Source organism: Epinephelus lanceolatus, chromosome 19, assembly GCF_041903045.1.
Source record: "Epinephelus lanceolatus isolate andai-2023 chromosome 19, ASM4190304v1, whole genome shotgun sequence".
In the NCBI taxonomy this organism is placed as follows: Eukaryota; Metazoa; Chordata; class Actinopteri; order Perciformes; family Serranidae; genus Epinephelus; species Epinephelus lanceolatus.
In genome coordinates this window covers 13,946,703-13,968,055 of record NC_135752.1, presented here as the reverse complement: position 1 = coordinate 13,968,055, position 21,353 = coordinate 13,946,703, and the positions used below count along the sequence as shown (strand labels likewise).

The following is a 21,353-nucleotide window of genomic DNA, read 5'->3' as shown; positions in this document are numbered from 1 at the left end:
TTTTAAGTGGGAACATCGTCTCGCAGCCACTGAAACTTGGCTTTTATTGAATTAGTGAAATATTATTAATACAAATTCAGTATTATTTTATGCTCAGTGGCGGTTGCTCAGTCATGGAATAAGGCTCTGTAGGCTTAAGAATGAGATGCAACACGCACTGAGGAATGGAAAAACAAACATCATTAAGACTCGAGCTTCCTCATCTCTGCCAAATGTGGCAACTCGCGTGGTGCCAGACTTGCTGACGACCTGGAGGCCGTGTGAGCCAGCAGCCTGTCTGAAGCTCTGCTGGCCGGTTAACACGGCTTGTTAACGCACGGGCTCCACTGAGCGCTCATTTCCTGACTTTGCCCGGGGACGGAGGGGGGAAACGAGGGCACATGGGGAAGGTGTCACATCTGATCCCTAGAAGGAAAATGAAAGAATCTCTCTGTGTTTTCAGACAGAGTGTGAAATAAATACTCAAAGTCTGATCGCTGGAGGTGGGAAACACTTTTTTTTAAGAATTTCACCTCAAGCATGAACTCAAGAGTCTAAAATTAATCCGGGCTCACTTTGAGTTGAAATACAATTTCAGTGTCCTAACATGGGTTCCTAGAGTGGATTATTAGGTACTCATGTACAGCACATTTATTTAAGAGGCTGTGGGAATTGGTAGCAGGCAGCTGGAGCCAATGCAAACAGTTTCTCCAGGTCACTCCTTCTCTGCATGGGGCCGTCTGACGAAGGTTTTAAGAGCAGGTTCTGGCCCTGATGCTCCTCCCTCACTAAAACTCCTGCGATCTTCACATTCACACACCAATTGAGACACACACAAAAGCAGTCGGCAGCTTCTATTAGGCTTACCATGACAGGCTTGTCTCACATCTGATTCAAAAAGGAAGCACGGACACAAACGCACCACTCACAGCAGAAGCAGACATACGGGAAACTGCCACTGTGTCACATACTGATAAGTCACTCCAGAGAAACTGCTGATCTGGGACCAGCTGGAAGGACAAAATGGGTGTGTGGACAGCCCTGATTCTGGCCTCGCAGCTGCTATTAAAACTGAGCTTACACGTGGAAGCCCAGGCTTTAGGTGAGTATTATCTGAAGTGTTTTAATTTGCTTTTCATAGCAATTATTTAAATGTAATTACAATTTTAACAAAATGTGCCATTGATAGGTGATAACTGATTGCCACAGCTGTGGTTTCTGCTGAGGGACGACAACAATTGAAGAAATGAAAAGCTTTTTAGGTTCTCTGTTAAAATTTTAACACACACAAAGAAAGATGTCTTTGATTTTATTTGAATGCCGCATTTTTCTGACATCCTGGCTGTGATGTAATCCTCCATTTTCATTATCTGTCAAGAAAGATTTAATGGCTCCACCACTGGGTATTTTAACACACTATGTATGAGTTCAATGCATAATGGATAAAGCAGACACTGTGAAAGAGAATATCATATGCAGACCCAAAGAACACAAAGGATTAGACATGGTGTGTGATACTCACTGAGGTACGAATAAAATGCTAAATCTCCCCGTCAGTTCGAGAAGAGATGAGGCCCTCAAATACATTTTTTGTGTTTGTGACAGGAGCTCGACAAAGATAAAGAATAAAAGTAGACATCTCTCTGCTGAAGTAAAGTCATCCTGCTTTCCATATCCATATCTATCCAGCCAGATCTTGCTTGATTACTTTAGCTTCAGGAGGTTCAGCTTTCTGGCTCGTATTAATTCAAACAAAGTCCCAGCTAGGGTCGCACACATGGGAATAATCAGAGATGATCTGGGCGCAATATTGAACTTCAAGTCACACATACGCACAAACTCTCTCTCCCTCTCACACAGACCCACACAGATTTGTTCAAGGTCACACACAAAACCCGAGCTGCAGTCGGCATGTAGATATATTAGTGTTGATGGTTTATCAGCTTCTTACAAATCACTCTGGTGATAGATTGCACACCTTTCATGCACCCATTAATCCCTACAATCTTTTGGTAATAGCCGCCTGATGTTATGTATAAAACAAGTCCAGTTTAATGGAGTCCATCATCTATCATTTCCCTTGCAAATGACGCATTGTCCGCATGACTGGAATTGCTCAAGAGCCAGGAGACCGATTTAAAGCTGCGGTAGGTAAGATTTGAGCAGCACAAAAAAGCCTTTCTGTCTCCGTAAAGGGTTATTGGTCAATATGAATGTCTCAAGGATGACTTCAGAGGGAGCTAAGATTACCGGAATTCGAAACTCACTTTCTACTCTGGGCACAAAGACTCCCTGCCCGGGGACAAAGCACACTTTTAAAGCAGCTATAATCGATATTTCTATAATAACAGTGTATCAAATGACAATGTGAAAGGGGTCGCTCGCATTAATGAACCTATAGAGAATCATCACCTGAATCTGCAGCTCTCTCAGCTTTACAGAGCTTTAGAGTGACTTTCAGCTCATTTTTTAGCTACCCAGCTGCAACTTTATTGTTTTGGTTCTTTCATAGTGTCGTTTTAGGCAACAGCAGGCAGCTGTTGTCATAAAAAAAAAGCTCTAAAAACCCACAGTACACCTGTTCAGCACCAAAGAGCAGACAGACACAGTTAGTGACTAGCAGGGGAACACAGTGGAGGATTTGGCAGCCACAGAGCCAGATATTTCCCTCGGGGGTTGCTAGAGACCAAAAACAGAGCTAAAAGAGATTGAATATTGGACTTACATTCTTTAACTGGCTCCAAATGAATGATAATGTTTCTCTGTAACTGCTGGATGTGTAATTAAGCAACTGTTTCCTAACAAGTTCAGCATATCAACTTAAAAGTGATGGTATAATGTCTTCACAACTTGTTCCCACTGTTCCCAGATGGATGAAAATGTCTCTAGTAAATTAAAGGGGACCTATTATGGTTTTCCATATTTTGTGTCTTACAGTGTTACAGTGAAAGGTTTTCATATCAAACATGGCCAAAGTTTCAAATAATGAAGTAAACGTATAGGCTATGTAGAAGTAAATCCTCGGGCTTCCTACCACCTTGAACACTCCACTTCCAACATTTTTTTTTAGTCTGGCTACAGTATGATATAGTGTCACAGTATGATCATAGTGTGCTGGATTACTTTATATGGTCATCTCCTCCAGGCATGCTACTATAAGCAAAGACACTGTATTATAACAAGATGGCTCACCTACAATATACCCCCATTGTATGAAATGGTATACATTTCCAGTCTCCTAAGTAGGCGTTGTCCCCCGTAGCCCAATCAAAGACGATGGAGAACCGCCAATCAAAGACGAGTATCCCCAACCTCACTTGGTTATCGTAGATTAGCTGGGCTAACCGTTAGTTGTTAGCGGTGTCTGTAATAACTCAGTAACTCAATAAACGGTCCGTGAAAAAAATATTTTTCCAGCGGATATCTTAGTTATAACATGATTGAGCTAGCAAAGCAGTTTTGTGTTGCTATGTGTGGTATTTATTCAGTTTTGGGAAATCATGATGTCTAGAAAGCATCAGTTGCTGCAGCTGACAGGGACAGCTAACAGCAGCAAAGCTAACATCAGGACGTCATCTGTTAAAAGCCTCCCGTTGTTGGATATGACATGAAACTACTCCAGTTAGCTCAATCATGTTGTAACTAAGACATCCGCTGGCTAAAATATTTTTTTAATCCAGTATCTTTGGTGAAACTGCACTGATTTCAGCACCAGAGAGGAGCCATCTGTTGTCTCGGATCTCACGAAAGTGTGTTGTTGAGACAGAGACAGGTCTTGAACAAAGTAAATTTTCTCCTGATTTGTCCGTCTGAAATTTGCCATTTTGGCGTCTGAATGTTCTGAAGATATGTGGCTTGTGATAAATGGGTCCAATATCTGCTTCCGTGACTATGGGGTGAAAGAATCGGCCATAATCTGTAATCACGTTCATTTCTCCCACTGAAGTCAATGGACTCAGGACCTGCTGTAGTCTCCTAAAGGGGCGTGGTGGTTGCGAACCCCACATGACACTGATACAGGAAACTGATTCGCAGTGGACCGTCTTGGTTTATCCACTGTCTTTGCTATAAGTGTTGTAGCCTACATTGCTGCATGTAGCTACATGCTAACGTCAGTGAAACATGTAAACTATTTTGCCAATGTTATAAATTTCTCCCCAATTTTGGATCATATTACTGCTAGAACATGTCCGGTTGTGTTAAGAAGCTTTCATTAATGACTTTTCATGGGAGAAAGTGCCATTATTCTCGATTACAGTCACTCTTCTGCTGCAAGTACACTGCTAACGTACATGTAGCTACATGCTAAAATCAGAGAAACATGTAAACTTGGTTGCCCATGTTGTAAATGTATTCTCAATTCACAGTAAAAAGTGACACTATTATCCTTTACAATCATCCTCTGGCTGCAGTGACCCCAAAACGCTGACCAATCAGAGAGGACTTTATCGGGAGGGGGACTTAAAAAGACAGGCGCTAAATGTAGCTTGTAAACATGTTCTAGTAGAAAACTTAAATACAAGTACGAAGCCTAAAAAATGAGCACAGTAGGTCCCCTTTAAATGCAACTGAGAGAAAAATATTATTATTAGACTATTTTACATCATGAACTATGATAGATCTCGGCTTCTATCAGGTCAGTAACTGTGAAAATGTGACTTCACTGTTTATGTTAACTACATGCTGATGTTGATGATGTAATTCCTCCATCATGACTAATGGTTGACTAGGTGTTTCTAAACAGGAAGCTATGATAAATCACAGCTCTCAACATACAGGCCCTCAGATGTAGGGTATTTGTACAGCAGTAAAATGAAGAATGCAGACCATTTGTACACTTTATAGTGCTCTGTAACCGTGATAGATTTATATGCTGGTGTTAAGGAGAGGACAAGACACTGGATTACTTTATGGCTTTCAGCTGAACTAGTTTTATGAAGCTTGAAATCGGAGGTTAATCAGGGGGTGAAATGAGGCACTTTCTCAGGATCTCTGGTGTAAGACGACCCTGACCCCCACAAAGCCCTCTGTCCAGAAGATTTATGGTCAGCAGGACTGTGTGCTTTGTGTGCGTGTCTTTGTAGTGTTACAGTAAATCTACAAACACGCACTGAGGTTCATTTCCTCTCTTGTTGTTTTGTTCATTTATGGATTTTTGTGAATTTAACAAACTGATTCGTCACATTGAGTCAAAAAGAGATCTATCCGTTTGCATAATGCTCAACAGGTAATCTTTTTGCAATCATGAACACAAAAGACTCATTTCCTTCTCAGTAAAAGGGATGTTGACAACACTATGTGAGCAGCCATTTCCAGTGGCTTAGCCACATTTAACGGTAACATTTTTTTAAAGCCCCCGTGTTTTGCTGAAATACAGCATGTGAGGGCTGAAACACGAGGAGAGAGTTAAAAGAGAAAAAAAGGAGAGACCTCATCTGGGGATCATGCTTCGCAATCTTGGCTGACAGCGACCAATCTCTGGGAGCATTTGGGAGCAATTTTGCTCCCTTATGACTGTGGGCCTTGCAGACTGCTTTCAGGGTGCTTGTGCATTCATGATGCGTGCAGATGGCGGACTAGAGATTCGCTGCACATCCTCTCATAGCCTGCCCAGCTCCCAAGTCACTTTATTAAAGGAGGACTCTAACCATGAGGTGTACAGTGTCCCTCTGGCTTTTCACACCCACTAAGCAGCTTGTCAGTAGATATGTCTTAAGCCTGCCATACCTCTCTGCCTGTGAGAACAATAAATGAATTGTGGCAGAAAATGAGAGCTCAAATACATCTCATAAGCTTAGCAGCTTTGTTGTGGATCTAACAAAAAAAGTTATAATAACACCACACACCTAAGTGTCACAGCACATAGCTCTGATCTGCTTCGAAATCCAGGTCTTTCTGACTTCTCTGAGCCAACTCTGCCTGCCAAGTTTGCGCTGACTGATTGACACAGCGTCTCGCAAGAGCAACAAACACTGGGTCAACATCATCATCTTCTCCTCGTCAGCTCAGGATGTGTTTACTCAGGGATCGGAGCGGCTGCAGGTTGTAAATATTCATATATCTCATCATCCATTACTCATGTGCATTACCGCTTCTCTCTTTTCCCATCCCTGTCAACAGTCTATGATCTGCTCACCTCGCCTGATTGCTTGCCAGACCTGCTGCAGGGGGGTCTGGCCGAGCAAGGAGTGAACGAGGCTTTCATCCTAACCTCCTTCAAGTTGCAGCCCAAGACCGGAACCACTGTGTTTTCCCTATACAACCCCAGGGACAACAGCAAGTACTTTGAATTCACCGTGATGGGGAAGCTCAATAGAGGTAGGAGACCCTAAAAGAGGCTCTGGTGCAGTTTGAAGCTGCACTAATCAACATTTTTGTGTTAATGTGTTAAATGACTGTGTAAAGTCACTTATAATGATGAAACCGCAGAGAATTATCATAAAGAGCTGCAAATCCTCTCAGTGCTCTTGAGCATTTTAACATCTTTCAGCTCTTTGTTTTGGTTTTACAGGTACTATTTAGCAAATGTTAGCATGCTAATCAAAATTACCCCAGCTTAAAATCAGCATGTTAGCATTTTCGCTGTGACCATGTTCAACGTATCCTCCTAACGGTTCATATGATATCTCATGACAATTCACATACAACACTTTGTATGATATCTAAGAAATTAGTGGCTCACGAATGACGTTACGTACTAAACGTAAAGTTGTACTTGACTAAGAGTTACTTAGATTAGGTTTAGGAAAGGAAACATGGTGACAACATACCTCAAAATAACTCAAAGGTCACCTGGTCCCAAACACCGGTCTACCAGGAGAAAGTCCTGTGCTGTTTGACCTGTCCACCACCCCAACCCTTCTCTTTAGCCAGACTTTAGGTCTATACTACTTCCTTCTTCACTGCAGTCAACACATAGGTCACGTGATGGCAGCCTTCCCAATTATGTGGGATATGCACAAATTACTGGGTGATGATTACATGTGTTATATACAAACTGTGGTGCATTACATTTTGTATATTTGAACAGTGCATGAGAACAGCCTGCCATGTTAACATGCTGATGTTACCATTAAACTTAGAGAACCTCTGTGCATAAGAACAGCCCCACAGAGCATCGAGCGAGGCTGTAGACTCTTAGTCTTGTTGTAATTTGGATGAATCAACCCTTTTACAGTAAATGCTCCTTGTAATTTCCTCCTCCTCTATCCCCTGCTATTATCTCTTCTTTCCTTCCTCTTCCCCGGCTCTGTCCTCCCAAAGCTGTGTTACGCTACCTGCGGACTGACAAGAGGATGAGCTCAGTAACCTTCAACAACCTGGTGCTGGCAGATGGCCAAGTACACCGACTGTTATTTCACCTGAAGGGGATGCAGCAGCAGGGGCCAGGCGGGGTGGAGCTGCATCTGGACTGCAGGCTGGTGGAGACAGTCAGGGATCTCCCCGCTGCCTTCCAGGGTTTGCCAGCAGGCTATGGTACGGTGGATCTAAAGACCATGCAAGCCAGAGACCAGGTGACCCATCACTTACAGTATTTCCACACAACAATGAATATGTTTCTTTCCCCATTATGGATCTGGAGGTTTCCAAATGGCTCGGTTGTTCACTTTGTCCTGTTTTATTGTGACAGGAGAGTTTAGACGAGCTCAAGCTGGTGGTTGGGGACACATTTGAAAATGTTGCTTCATTACAAGACTGCCATTTCCAACAAAGAGACTCCGTCCAAACTTTGGGTAAGATTCTTGTGGAAAGCAAATGTCCACAGAGATGGCCAAGTGTTTCTCAGGAAAACAATCCCAGTGTTTGGAAAACAACAGTCTGTATTTGTCAGAGTGACTTGAGAGCAGGCTCGGTGAATCCCCCACCTCTGCTTCAGCTTAACAAAATAACAGTCCCTTTCTCTTAGGGGTCAACACAAAGCAGCTGTCCAATCAAATGCTGGAGTTAACAAAGGTGATAAATGAGCTGAAAGACGTCCTCATTCAGCAGGTGACTACCACTAACAGCTCCTCTGGGGCCACTTAATCCCTGCTTCCTCACCCCTGACCTTCCTGACAGCTTGCCTGACTGCATATAAATTTGTTTATGTTTGACCTTTTCCAGGTCAAAGAGACCTCATTTCTCAGAAACACCATCTCAGAGTGTCAGGCCTGCGGTAAGATTGTGTCAAGTAACAGTCATGTCACCAGTAAATATGATGCTTCATGAACAGTCTGAAATTGTTCAATACACAAAATAAAATAGCAGATGATGAATTAAATGTATCTTTCCTCTGTTGCTTTAAGGTCTGGGTGGTACTGAGGTGGTGAAACCAAGGTGTGCCCCAGGTGTCTGTTTCCGTGATGGTATGTGCACAGAGACAGCCGATGGTATCGAGTGTGGACCGTGTCCTGATGGGTACACTGGGGATGGTTTCAACTGTGATGATGTGGATGAGGTAAGGCCCAGTGTGTTTCTCTACTTCTACACTTGTGAGAATCAATATGAGTTTAAAATCTGCAGACGAAGGACATTCTTAAAGGGAGACTTCACCTCCCAAATGACCGTTTGTATATCAATTACTCACCCCGTGTTGCACTGAATTCATGAAGAACACTTTGTTTTTGTAGCATGTCTCAATAATGGGCGAAGAATCCAAAAAATGAGAATATTTTTGATTAATTGAAGCAATAGGGGTCCACATTTAACAACAGCAAAACTATATCAAAACATCCATTCACATACTCTCACACAACTTGTGCAGTATAATCCAAGTCTCATGGAAGGTCTGTAAATGGAAGGTTTTGATATAGTTTTGCTTTTGTGAAATGTGGACCCTAATGACCTCAAGAACATTCTCAGTTTTTAGATTCTTTGTTCACTGTGGAGGCATGCGGGGAAAAAAGTTTTCTTCACAGAATCAACGTAAGATGGAGTGGGTAACTGATATACAAATGTTATTACGGGGATGACGTATTCCTTTACGATGTGTTACCACCATGTTTAACTTCAATTCTTGTATATTAGGGCTATAATTTAGGTTTATGGTTAAGATTATACTTACGCTTCAGTAAAGTTGTGCATTACCCCAACTTAATGCCCAAAAGATGATAACTAGCCATTTAATGGAAGGGTGGGTAATTTACAAATTTTGTTTAATGACCATGAGGTAAGTGTGAGCCTGAGCTTTTGTTTTGTTCTGTATTTCCATACAGGCGCTCTGCCACTGTGTAGGCAGCGGTTAGTACTATTTATTCTGGATGCTGTGTTTTAAATTATTTTGGGGCATTTATTCAAAGGTAGGCAGCAAAGAGGTGACAGGATATGAGGTGAGACAGAGAGGGAATAAAATGCAACTCACAGAAGCTAATATGGTATAATGGGGTTCAGGAGTAAAAGCCACAAGTAAAGGTATAAGTTTGGGAATTCAGTTAAAGTCAAGGCATTACTGTTAATGAGATCCTTGAGAGGATAGAAGTATAAGGATGTGTGTGAGTGCGTGTGTGTTTGTCTGTCTTCTCGCGTTTGCACTGACCCCTTTTTATAAGGACTGGCCCCTTCAGCATTCTCTTTTTTGCATGAGCAAAAGTGTCATCAAACCTAAAAGCTTTCGGGGAGAAGCCCTGTGAGAACCACATACATTTTGCAGCTTCAACAGAGCTCCTGTCCTCCTTTCTTCCTGCAGTGCCAGTTTAACCCCTGCTTCCCTGGAGTGAAGTGCGTGAACACCGCCCCGGGCTTCCGCTGTGACGCCTGTCCACTGGGCTACACCGGCCTGGCAATCGAGGGCGTGGGCATTTTGTTCGCTCAGACCAACAAACAGGTAAAAGAGAAGATAAAATATGGAGGATACAGAAACAAAATGAGACTAGATTGAAAAACATCATTAGAAAGAGGTTTATAAAAGAATACTGGGTAGTGCTTTAGATAATGCTGTAAATATTTAGTACATATGGGATATCAATAAAATACCAGGACACGTATATAGCTGGAGCTGTAAAATAAATGGTGTAAGTAAAATTATGATATAACACTTGGGACAGGTCACCTTTAACTTCGTATATAATCAGAGATAATAAACTCAGACCCTCTGAAATGTAGTGGAGCAGAGGCATATATACTCAAAAGTACCTTAAAACTGTAGAAAAAAACAGTACTTGAGTATAACTACCTAATTACTTTCCACCACTATTCAGTGTGTATTTTATACAGTAATCATTGGAACCTTGAAATCAGATAAAAAAGGAAAGAAGGTAGATTTTAATAAAGACAAAACTTTGGATGATTTTGACATCTTACATTCATCAATCCAGGTCTGTGACGACATTGACGAATGCAAGGGGCCCAACAACGGAGGCTGTGCTGCAAACTCAATCTGTCACAACTCTGTGGTAAGACCACTGTAGAGTGTTATCCAAACACTACATGTTGCTCATGTGGGACAATTATTTCATTTGTGTGGCTGTCCAAGGAAATCAGATGTCCTCATTCCTGCACAGGGCTCGTACCACTGCGGCAGCTGTAAGTCAGGCTTCACAGGAGATCAGGTGAAGGGCTGTAAGCCAGAGATCAGCTGCGGCAACAGCCTGACCAACCCCTGCGATGTCAACGCCCAGTGTATGGTAGAGAGGGACGGGTCAGTCCATTGTCAGGTGGGATTTCACTCCTTTTTTAACTCACACATTTAAACACTGTCTGCGCACACATACTGTGCATAAGCACAACTCCATATACATGCTGTCTGAGTTTCTGAAGAGTATACTTTGTCTTGTCAGTGTGGAATCGGCTGGGCCGGTAACGGATACCTGTGTGGGAAGGATACTGACATTGATGGATACCCAGATGAAAAACTCAAATGCAAAGATGCAAACTGTAAAAAGGTAACCCAAGTGAAAACTGTCAGCAGATGCAACTTTGCTGTGATAGGCAGGCCTTTAAAAAAAATTACTGTAACATCTCCTTACAGGATAACTGCATCTTCGTTCCAAACTCTGGTCAAGAGGATGCCGACAGAGATGGTCAAGGAGATGCTTGTGATGATGATGCAGATGGTGACGGTATACCAAACGAGCAGGTTGGTGGAAATGTTCTCACAAATGCATGCAAGCACACAACGGCTCCACCTGATGATGATTTTAATTAGCAATTAATCTGTTGATTGTTTTCTAATTGTTTCTGTTTCAATTTATTGATTGTTTTGATCATGAAAAGGTCAGAAAAGAGTTAGAAAATGCATATTACAATTTCCTTAAAGGAGCGGTATATGATATTCAGAGCATATGTGGGATTCAGAGTCCGATTTAGATTGTCTGCACTTGGCTCTCAACATGGAGTTGACTGCGCTGGCGGCTAGCAGCAAGTAGCGCTAACAGCACAAACAGTGCTAACAACAGCAAGAGACTGAGAGAGCTAATGGTGTTAACCTTGAGGGGGGTGGGGGGGCTGAATGGTAGGCCTTAAGCCTCAGTTACACCTTCGCCTGGCTCTGTTCGCGGATTGCATGCGCACATCAACAGAGCGCGAAGGCATTTATACTTGGCGCATTCTCCGTTGCAGTATTCGCCGCAAAGACAGGGAGCGGTAGAGAAAAAATACTATAGGGAGTAGTAGAAGCAGGCAAAAAACAGTAGAAGTAGAAGCAAGTGGAAAACAATGTAAACAGCAATGATGGCAGCACGAAAAGTATGGATTGCAGAGGAGGAGGAATTGTTATATTTATGGCTTTTGACCAGACAAAAGCGTTGCAAAAGCCTGCCAGCTTGGGAAGCCAATGTGGGCTGTAGATGAACAGATGCACTTCAGCTAGTCTTCCTTCAAATTCATTCATTTTGAACTGAGCAACACTAGCATGGCTTGCGAAAAGTTTCAAAATCCTGGAGGTACGTGACCTCGCGAAGCGCCAGCGTGCGCAGCTGTCGCCAGGTGCGCGATCATGTCATTTGTGGCGTGCAAACCTCGCACACTCGCGACTGCGTCGAGCATAAACTAGGCTTTACACTTCTGTGACAACGCTGTTCTGTCACAGTGAGTCAAGCTGCCATCTGGGGGCTTTTAATTTGAAAATCCAGCCTTGTCCAGGGCCCCTTGGAAAAATCCTGGTACGCTCTGGGGGCTTTTATTTTGAAAATCCAGCCAAATTGCAACCTCTTTAACCAGAGCCATCGTGGTCGGGATGGCATTATCAGCAGTAACTGCCATATAAGCGCAGCGCAGAGCAACAGCAATAAGCTAGCCAGTGGGATACACACACAGGGACTCACATGCACTGACATGCATACACTGCCTGACAGGCTACCACAGCAAATAACTGAAAAACTCAAATTACAACACAACATAGTTGTTTACTGTCATATTCATGCTCTGAATGTCACATAGAGCAGTGGTTCCCAACTGGTGGGGTGTGGGTCCAATCTGAATGGACCACAAGTGACTTGCGACTGTGTCAAGTTTGGAAAAAAGACACTTTATTTTGAAGTACAGTGAATATCCGGCACAGAGCATTTATTTTGAGGTGCTGTTTCCTGCTGTAGAGTGAGTGAATAACAGATAGCTGCTTAACAGAGACAGCAAACTACGTCAACGACATGGCCAAACACTGAAGTGTGATGCTAAATATGTAGAACTGTGTGGACCTTGAACCAATGACTAAGGAGAAATCTGGACTCTGTGGTTAGACCATTTGGGAACCACTGGCATAGACCATCTTTAAGTCCTAGGTGATATCTTCAAAATGCTTGTTTTGACCAACCACAAGTCCAAAACTCAAAGATGTTTAATTTATAATCATATAAGATAATTAAAAGCTGCACATTATGACAATAACTAAGCTGTAGCTTATAAAATGGCTTATAAACTGAGCAAAACAGCAAATCTGACTCTGTTATTTATAATTAATATGTTTTATCTAGCTTTTCTAGTCCAGTGGAAACAAATACATGCTGTGAATGAGACCTTTGTGCTCTCTGTCTGTCTCAGGACAACTGCTGGTTGAAGCCGAATGTGGACCAGAAGAACACTGATAAGGACAGCCACGGCGATGCCTGTGATAACTGTCGCACGGTGGAGAACCCTGACCAGAGGGACACCGACAGCGACGGCAAAGGGGACGCCTGCGATGACGACATGGATGGAGACGGTATGGAGATAAATTACATCACTAACACTGACGCTGGTGCTTATATAACCAGCATCACTGAAGGCAATCACTGTTATGACTTATTACCCTGTTCTCTCCTTCACATTTCCACCCTGCTCTTACATTAAATTACAGACATATTTTACACTACACATCACTCTCAATCATCTTATAGAAATATATTACTGTGAAGTAATATGGATGCTTTTAGGAGCCAACTGAGGCATGAGAAATAGCACTGCCAAAAAAAAAAAAAAGTCAAGGCCAACAGCAGTCTGACCCCTGAGCAAACACAAGCTTTGATCATTCACCAGCATGATTGCACCTCAAAAACCGCCACAGGAGAGAAGATAGTTTTTCCTCTATCGCTGCTGCTTGACCTTTATGCATTTGTAGTGCTGCTGCTGCCTCCCTGTGAGGAATAAAAAACAGCATCTGAGCACAAGCTGGTGTTCACCTTCATAGCAAATACAACAGTGCAACCCAGTGGTCAAGTGACGAACAACATGCCATAAAAAAACTAGTGGCAGTAGTAGTATGGATGTAACGTCTCAGTTTCTCTATGTATTCTTTAATCAAATATAAATTCACTGATTGACTTCACTCACTGTTTGTCAGGAAAATGACATAAAGTATTACAATAATGCATCACTTTAACTGATCAACAACAATCTGCTGATTATTCTCTCCATTAAAGCTGCAGTAGGCAGTTTAATTTAGGTATCAGTGAGCAAAAACCTTGTCTGGGTTCAGACGTTTGAATCCGCCTACTCAACCGAGTTTGTGTTGACTGATTCGTCTGGCATATTGACATGAAGCATCAGTTTCTCGGTTAAAATAAAAATTAAAAAAACAACCAATAAGCACTGTAGGGGGACTCGGTTAGCCAATCAGCACCACAGGCGGCACTAAAGCTGTAATAAGCATTGTCAAACGGCGAGGAGGAGTAATAACAACAATGGTGAGCAGTGTAGATATGAAGGCACTTCTAAATTAACCTCTTTAAACAGATTCTGCATATGTATGTAGATTCTATAAGCGATGGAACAAGATTTTAATATAAGAAGTGGTCTGGTTTCTGTTTGTAATCTGTTTATTTATTCTTTATTCATCTGCATTTATATGCAGACATCTGTTTATAAAGATTTGCCGAAATGATCGGCACATGAAAGAGGAAGTCTTGGCCAGGATATCTGCTGGCTACACCAGATCAGCCCTAATTACTGGCCTAAGCCCCCAGAGGCTTTGTCAGACCGAAAATGGGTTACGAGATTGCTTCTAAATAGAAACGTATACTTAATATCTCCCAACATTGTAGTTGTTCACTCCTAAAACCCTAGTTAAACAGGTATGTTGGCATGGTTAATTGTCAGTGTGGACTTAATATGACGTTAGATTTAGGCAGATACTTTGGTCTCTAGTGCTTGTTTAGGGAAAATGGAATCTTCCTCCTCCATGTCAATTGAATAGAGCGGAGGCAATGTCAGATTTAAGATGGAAGCAAAGTGTAACAAGCAAAAAATTCTGATATCAGACAACAAAACCCTATAATAAACTTTGAGTATTTTGTAATTCAAGTGGTCTGATAGGACACCAAACTTTTGCTCCTCTGCTTGGCTGTTTTCAGACTTCAGAAAATCTAGCCTGTGACAGGAGACTTTGGCCAATTACAGATCATTTTCAAAAAGAGCTGCTGTCAAACGTGTCAATCACCGCTTGTGAACAGCAGTTACACTGTCAAACACAGCGCTGATCACATATAAGTCAAGATTCTGTTACTGCATTACCGAGTAATTTCTCAAGTTCTATTTCTGCCGTCTCTGAATGTATCATACATGACAATAATTTGTATTCACTGTTGAGAAGGAGTCCAACTGACTGCTAAATAACACGAATCATCTCCTCTTGTTAATTGGTGAGCAGGCCTGAAGAACTTTCTGGACAACTGCCAGCGGGTACAGAACAGAGACCAGAGGGACCGGGACGGAGACGGAGTGGGAGATGCCTGTGACAGCTGCCCCGACATCCCCAACCCAAACCAGGTCAGTCAGAGCCACATGGATGGATGGATGGATGGATGGATGGATGGATGGATGGATAGCTATGGTGAAAAATAACTGAGTACTTTTATTAAACTGTACATAAGTAGAATTTGGGGTACTTGTACCTCAGTTTTTCCATTTTATATTAACTACAATTTCTTTCTGACAGCTGAAGTTCCTAGTTCCTTTTGAGATTAAGATTGTACATTAAACTATATGATAAGCTTATAAAATACAACACATTTTTAAAGATTAAACCACTGTAGACATTTTTAGTTTGTGACCTGCTGCAACAAATTTGGTGTCATTTGGGGGTGTCATGATTCAGATGTCTATGACGTTGTTCCTTTATAAACTTCCTAGCTGGTTTCCATTAAAACATACTCTTTAGGTCCAAAATGAAGGACCTTTACTTTTAATAGAGTATTTTCAAAGGGTGCATTGGTACTTTTACTGAAGTAAAGGATCTGAGCATTTCATGTGTGAGAAAACAGTGAACTCTCTGTTCTTGTTTCAGTCTGACATTGACAACGACCTGGTTGGAGACTCCTGTGACACAAACCAAGACAGGTAATAATATTGTCACAGTCTCTATGTTGTGTTCTTGCAGCTATCTGAACTGCTTTTTCTACTACTGCTAGTACTGGAGTATTTATTCACATCATGTGATTGTGTCACTTCCACTGTAGTGATGGCGACGGTCACCAGGATACCAAGGATAATTGCCCGTTCGTGATAAATAGCTCCCAGCTGGATACTGACAAAGATGGGCTGGGTGACGAGTGTGACGATGACGACGATAACGATGGGATCCCTGACACTATACCACCGGGACCAGACAACTGCCGGCTGGTACCAAACCCTGACCAAATTGACGACAACAGTGAGTGCTAGTCTAAATATGTAGCAGTTTTACAGCAATGTTTAGATGTGACTGTTAAAATCCTTGACTAACAATCAGCATGGTGATCTCCCTGAACTGTTCTTGACTTACCTTTATATAGCATTTTGGGCCCCACTTTCACACCCATGCAGATCAGACAAAAGCAACCCTGAGCACATTAAGTGCCAATTTAGTTGGCTGAAAGCCTGCACCATTTGTGACTCATTTTGACATTACTTGTGTAAAAATAGGCTTTAAAGTCAATGGGAGTGAAGTGTCAATTCAAATCAACTGGGGCAAGGCAGTTTTTGTTGGCAGTCGGGGAATTAAGTGAGGTAAAGTGGAGGTAACAGTTTGGAATACATAAAAACACAAAAAAATGTACCAACAAAACATTCATGCATTCGCCAAACTGAGCATCAGTAGCACAAAATGAAGCTTTTATGTCAAGAACCACCAAAACTGTGACCTTTTTCATGCCATAGCTGTCGCACATTGACTTTCCTAATAGTGTATCATGACTCCATCATGGAGGAAAAACATTTCCTTCCATTTAATAATCCATATCATCAGATTCAGAGCTGCACATGACATACTACTCAAAACAATCACCAACAAATATGCTAGAGAAACTACAGCATTGCACTCTTAGCATGGCAAATACAGCATTTCTAATTCTGAAAGCACACTCACTCAGCAGGGTACAGACTGAGTGAGCTCCAATACAATCCATCTAAATTAAGCAAATGCAACACACAGCCTTGTTCTTTTGCTGAAATGTGAATAGCCCCCTAAGAAAGACCATTTTTGCACGTTGCCAGCATATTTGGGATGTTTTGTATTCAGGCCTTGTAGCTCTGCAGCTCCTGGACATCAATTCCTTTGGAGAGAGGCCTTTTTGACATTTTTGTTGTAGAGCCAGTCTAAAATCTCCTTGTCGTGACAAGGCAAGAAACACACTGGTTTTAAAAGGATTGGGGAGCTTGTCTCTTTGCATAATTGATGCAACACAGTCACGAGCACACAACAAATGTCTGCACCTGCACCTCGGTCATGAAATGAGCATCCACAGCCTTTCTAAAAATTTAATCCTGTCTCTATTGTCCCTCAGATGATGGCGTTGGAGACGTGTGTGAGTCTGACTTCGACCAGGATAAAGTGATTGACAGGATCGACAACTGCCCTGAGAATGCTGAGGTTACGTTGACTGACTTCAGGGCCTATCAGACTGTGGTGCTGGACCCTGAGGGCGACGCCCAGATTGACCCCAACTGGGTTGTTTTGAACCAGGTGAGACTGCTGAGTGCTTAAACTTTCCCATTTGTCACTTGTAGTGATACATGTAGAGAAAATTATCACTTGAATCTGCAGCTTCCCTTGACTTAATAGCTTTAAAGCTAATTTCAGCTCATTGTTTAGCTGTCCAATCCCCAACTTTACTGTTTTAGTCTCCTAGCCTCATCTTTTACCTTAGCAGGCGGCTATTTTTTTTCACCTGCTCAGCACTAAACAGCAGACAGATGCAGTTCTTGACAAGCTGGTGAACATAGTGGAGCATTTAGCTACTGAAGAGCCAGATTTTTACCTCGGGAGATGGTGGAGACCAAAAACAGAGCTAAAAGAGAGTGAATAATGGACATTACATTCATCAGGTGGCCACAAACACAACTCATGATGAATAATGTTGCTTCATAACTTAATAAGCTACTGTTTGCTGACAAGTTCTTAATATCAAGCTGCCAAACAATCAGTTATTGCAGGTTGCAAATTGTAATAGACTCTAAACGTAAGTTGCAATTAATAAGACTGATAATAAGACTTAAGCAAATAAAAGCATCAAAGTGTACAATCCCTCATTTACAAGTCTTTCTCTTGCACACACAGGGAATGGAAATTGTTCAGACCATGAACAGTGACCCAGGACTAGCTGTTGGTAAGACGTATTTCTTCTAAGTTGAATATCAGTCACCAAAATATACAATGTTCTTGAGAAAAAAACTCAGTCTGAACATAAATAACGTACTGATTACACTTTCTGTTGTCAGGTTACACTGCCTTCAGTGGAGTGGACTTCGAGGGCACATTTCACGTAAATACAGTGACTGACGACGACTACGCCGGCTTCATCTTCGGATACCAGGACTCATCCTCCTTCTACGTGGTGATGTGGAAGCAGACTGAACAGACCTACTGGCAGGCGACACCCTTTAGAGCAGTAGCCGAGCCGGGCATCCAGCTTAAGGTGAAAGCACAAGTCATGTCACAGATCCCCAGCAGCAGATTCATACTCATCCTATTTTTATCCCTCGACATATTTTCCACATTTCTGCCTTTCTCTTGTCTGTTTGCTTCCACATCCCACTCACTTCTCTCTGTTATCTGTCACTGCTTATCAGGCTGTGAAGTCTAGATCGGGCCCCGGGGAGCACTTGAGAAACTCACTGTGGCACACGGGAGACACCAACGATCAGGTGCGTCTGCTGTGGAAGGATCCCAGAAATGTTGGCTGGAAGGACAAGGTGTCCTACCGTTGGTACCTGCAGCACCGCCCACAGGTCGGATACATCAGGTACGACAAACATGTTCTAGATATTTGTTCACATGTTGATTCCATGCAAGCACATATTGAAACTGCCTGGTTCTCCATTGTTTAGAGGAATAGATCAACATCTTGGGAAACACACTTATTAGCGCTCTTGCTAAGAGGGAAATGAGAAGATGCCACTCTCATATTTGTCTGTTCAATACGAAGCTACAGCAGCCACTTAGCTTAGCTTAGCATAAAGACTGGAAACAGGGGGACACAGCAAGCCTGGCTTTATGCCAAGGTATAGGTAATATTCAAAGAGCTATGTTACCTGTTACCCAATTACATTCATTATGCTATGTTATGCTAAGCTAAGCTAACTGGCTGCCTCCCATTTAACTCTCTGCATGAAAATGATGCTGCGTTCCATTTGCCTCTGAAGTCGGAAATGGGACTCACACCCAAGTTGATCCCATTCCAGTACAAGCTGTAAAAATATAATGTTGTTAGCAATACCAGTTCAAGCTAGGTTAGCCATGGTTAGCAATACCAATTAATAACAACCCATTACGCTGTATTGTGCGCATACAAACACCGTAGCAACATGTCCCCAAACAAAAGTTGGACCGCACTGAGTGTACGACTGTTTTAATGGGACACAAGAAAGACAGAAGTGCTAATAAACAGGACTTTACTACAGCGTTCACTACTGCTGATGTGCAGAGCAGCTATTGTGGATTTTAAGGTCGGGGTTAGTGAGGTTGCTCCAACTTTCCAAGCTGGTAATCTGACTTCAGGAGGCGTTTCATTTGAAAATCCAACTTCCAAGTGTAAATGGAACGCACCAAGGATAAGCGTTTTCCCAAAATGTTGGGAGTAGAACACAGGATATAGATTTCTAAAACGTCTTGTGTTTCTGTAGGGCTCGGTTTTATGAGGGAACAGAGCTGGTGGCAGACTCCGGTGTGACTATTGACACGACCATGAGAGGAGGACGACTCGGCGTGTTCTGTTTCTCTCAAGAAAATATCATCTGGTCCAATTTGAAATACCGCTGCAACGGTAAGACAGGAACACCATCATCAAAAATCCACACATTTTTATTTTGAAAATTTTCAATTGCTGGAAAGTCTGGAAAGTGGGACAGGTATAGTGCTTAGATTTTATGTTGTTGTTGCATAAACGGGACTACAGCTGTGAATAGAATTAGTTTGGCCTCGCTGGGCTTCAGAGTCGGAGTTTGTCTCATGATACCTGACTTCTCACTTCCACAGACACCATCCCAGAGGATTTCCAGGAGTTCAGCACTCAGCACGGCGTTGACTCACTCTGAAGTCGAGACAAAAATATGACACCAGATCTCTAAAGACTGCTTCTGTGTGGGAATGTGTGAATGTGTAAGCGAGTGTCTGTGTGTGTGTGTATGTGTGTGAGTGTTTGTGTGTGTCTGTCTGTTTGTGTACTGATGTGTACAGTTTTAGTGCATATAAAACCAGACAATCTTTGTACTGTATGTGCATATTATCATGTCTGTTTTCTTTTCTATCTGTGTCCTCCTGTTTAATCATCTCTGAAAGACTCCAGCCGAATGTGCCATGCTGAATATTATAAGTTATGATGATTCTTACTGAACATGATACAACATCACGTTATAAGGAAAGAAACACAACACAAGAACATGTAACATAAGATAACATAATGCAACATATCATACGGTTAAAGTGGAAACAGACAAGTTTCCAACGTCTCCTGACGTCTCCAAGTGGTATTTTTGTTAGTGCTGCTGTCGCATAGAGAACCAAATCACTTTCTGTTTTCCTCAGGGCCTAGCAACGGGGCTCCTTTTCTTTTCCCAGGTGGAGTTTCCACAGTAACCACTGTTCGCCATTTTCACTTCTGGGTATAGTAACTGATCATAGACTGATCCTCTTTCGTAACTACAGTAGCTACCAGGGAAACAAAGCGCTATCCTCTTCCTGTTTTGTTTGCGCAGTGGTTGACGCACTTGCTTTGCACTGTAAATTGAGCCTTCATTTTCACATCTGGTGGCAGATAGAATTGCAAAATGAAAGCGCGGCCTATAAGGAACCAATGTACATGCAGATGATGTCATTATTCTATGGCCACTACATTGTGCAATCAACATTTACTTTATAAAAAGCTGAAGCAAAAAGACATGTTTATTTCCACTTTAATAATGAACAGTTTCCATTAAGTTCCATGTATTTTCAAAATATAAGGATCATCATTATAAGAACAGTATTTTGCTCCCATACAGTGGAGATTTTAGCTTAAATCTATTCCAGTTCAAACAACCGCATGGGAAGTTCTCACTTTGGATCAACCTCTACTGACCTTTTTCTACATTTTGATCATAAACTGTCTGTATTTGTTTAACAATCATGTTTATTTGTGCTCCTTTTGTGGAGAGAAGATGATCAGACCATATTCTGTATGATTAAAATTCCAGACTGTGCCTTATAGAAAATTAACTTAAAGCTCAGTGTAACCATATTTTCTCTTTCCATCACTTGGTCCTTGGCATCTTGATCATTTCATATCTATGTAGTCATGAACCTGGTTAAAATAAAGGGCTTTAAACTTTATTGAAATTCATGTTCATGTTTAATTAAAAGGTGATATCAGGATTTATTTTATTTTTCCTCAGATTTTGAGACTGTGCATACCTTTCATAACTTGTCCCCTCATGAGTTTGGCACATTCCCCTTTTGCTCAGAAGGTGATACTAAAGAAACAAAGGCCACTGTTTTGCCTGAGCAGGAAATACTTTCCTAATAAGAACATTCT

General features: G+C 42.0%; 1 protein-coding gene across 1 annotated transcript; it reads left to right on the top strand.

Moving 5' to 3' along the window:
- The first annotated feature begins 773 nt into the window (after nucleotides 1-773).
- Nucleotides 774-21,151, top strand: thbs4b (thrombospondin 4b). The gene is made up of 22 exons (XM_033647544.2): nucleotides 774-1,081; nucleotides 6,100-6,297; nucleotides 7,243-7,493; nucleotides 7,610-7,712; nucleotides 7,886-7,968; nucleotides 8,083-8,134; nucleotides 8,265-8,416; nucleotides 9,644-9,781; nucleotides 10,272-10,349; nucleotides 10,458-10,610; nucleotides 10,734-10,838; nucleotides 10,925-11,032; nucleotides 12,934-13,093; nucleotides 15,017-15,135; nucleotides 15,653-15,705; nucleotides 15,825-16,018; nucleotides 17,130-17,308; nucleotides 17,903-17,951; nucleotides 18,064-18,260; nucleotides 18,415-18,587; nucleotides 19,468-19,607; nucleotides 19,820-21,151. The coding sequence occupies exons 1-22, from the start codon at nucleotides 1,003-1,005 to the stop codon at nucleotides 19,876-19,878; spliced, it is 2,823 nt and encodes a 940-aa protein (XP_033503435.1). The 5' UTR covers nucleotides 774-1,002; the 3' UTR covers nucleotides 19,879-21,151.
- The last annotated feature ends 202 nt before the right edge of the window (nucleotides 21,152-21,353 follow it).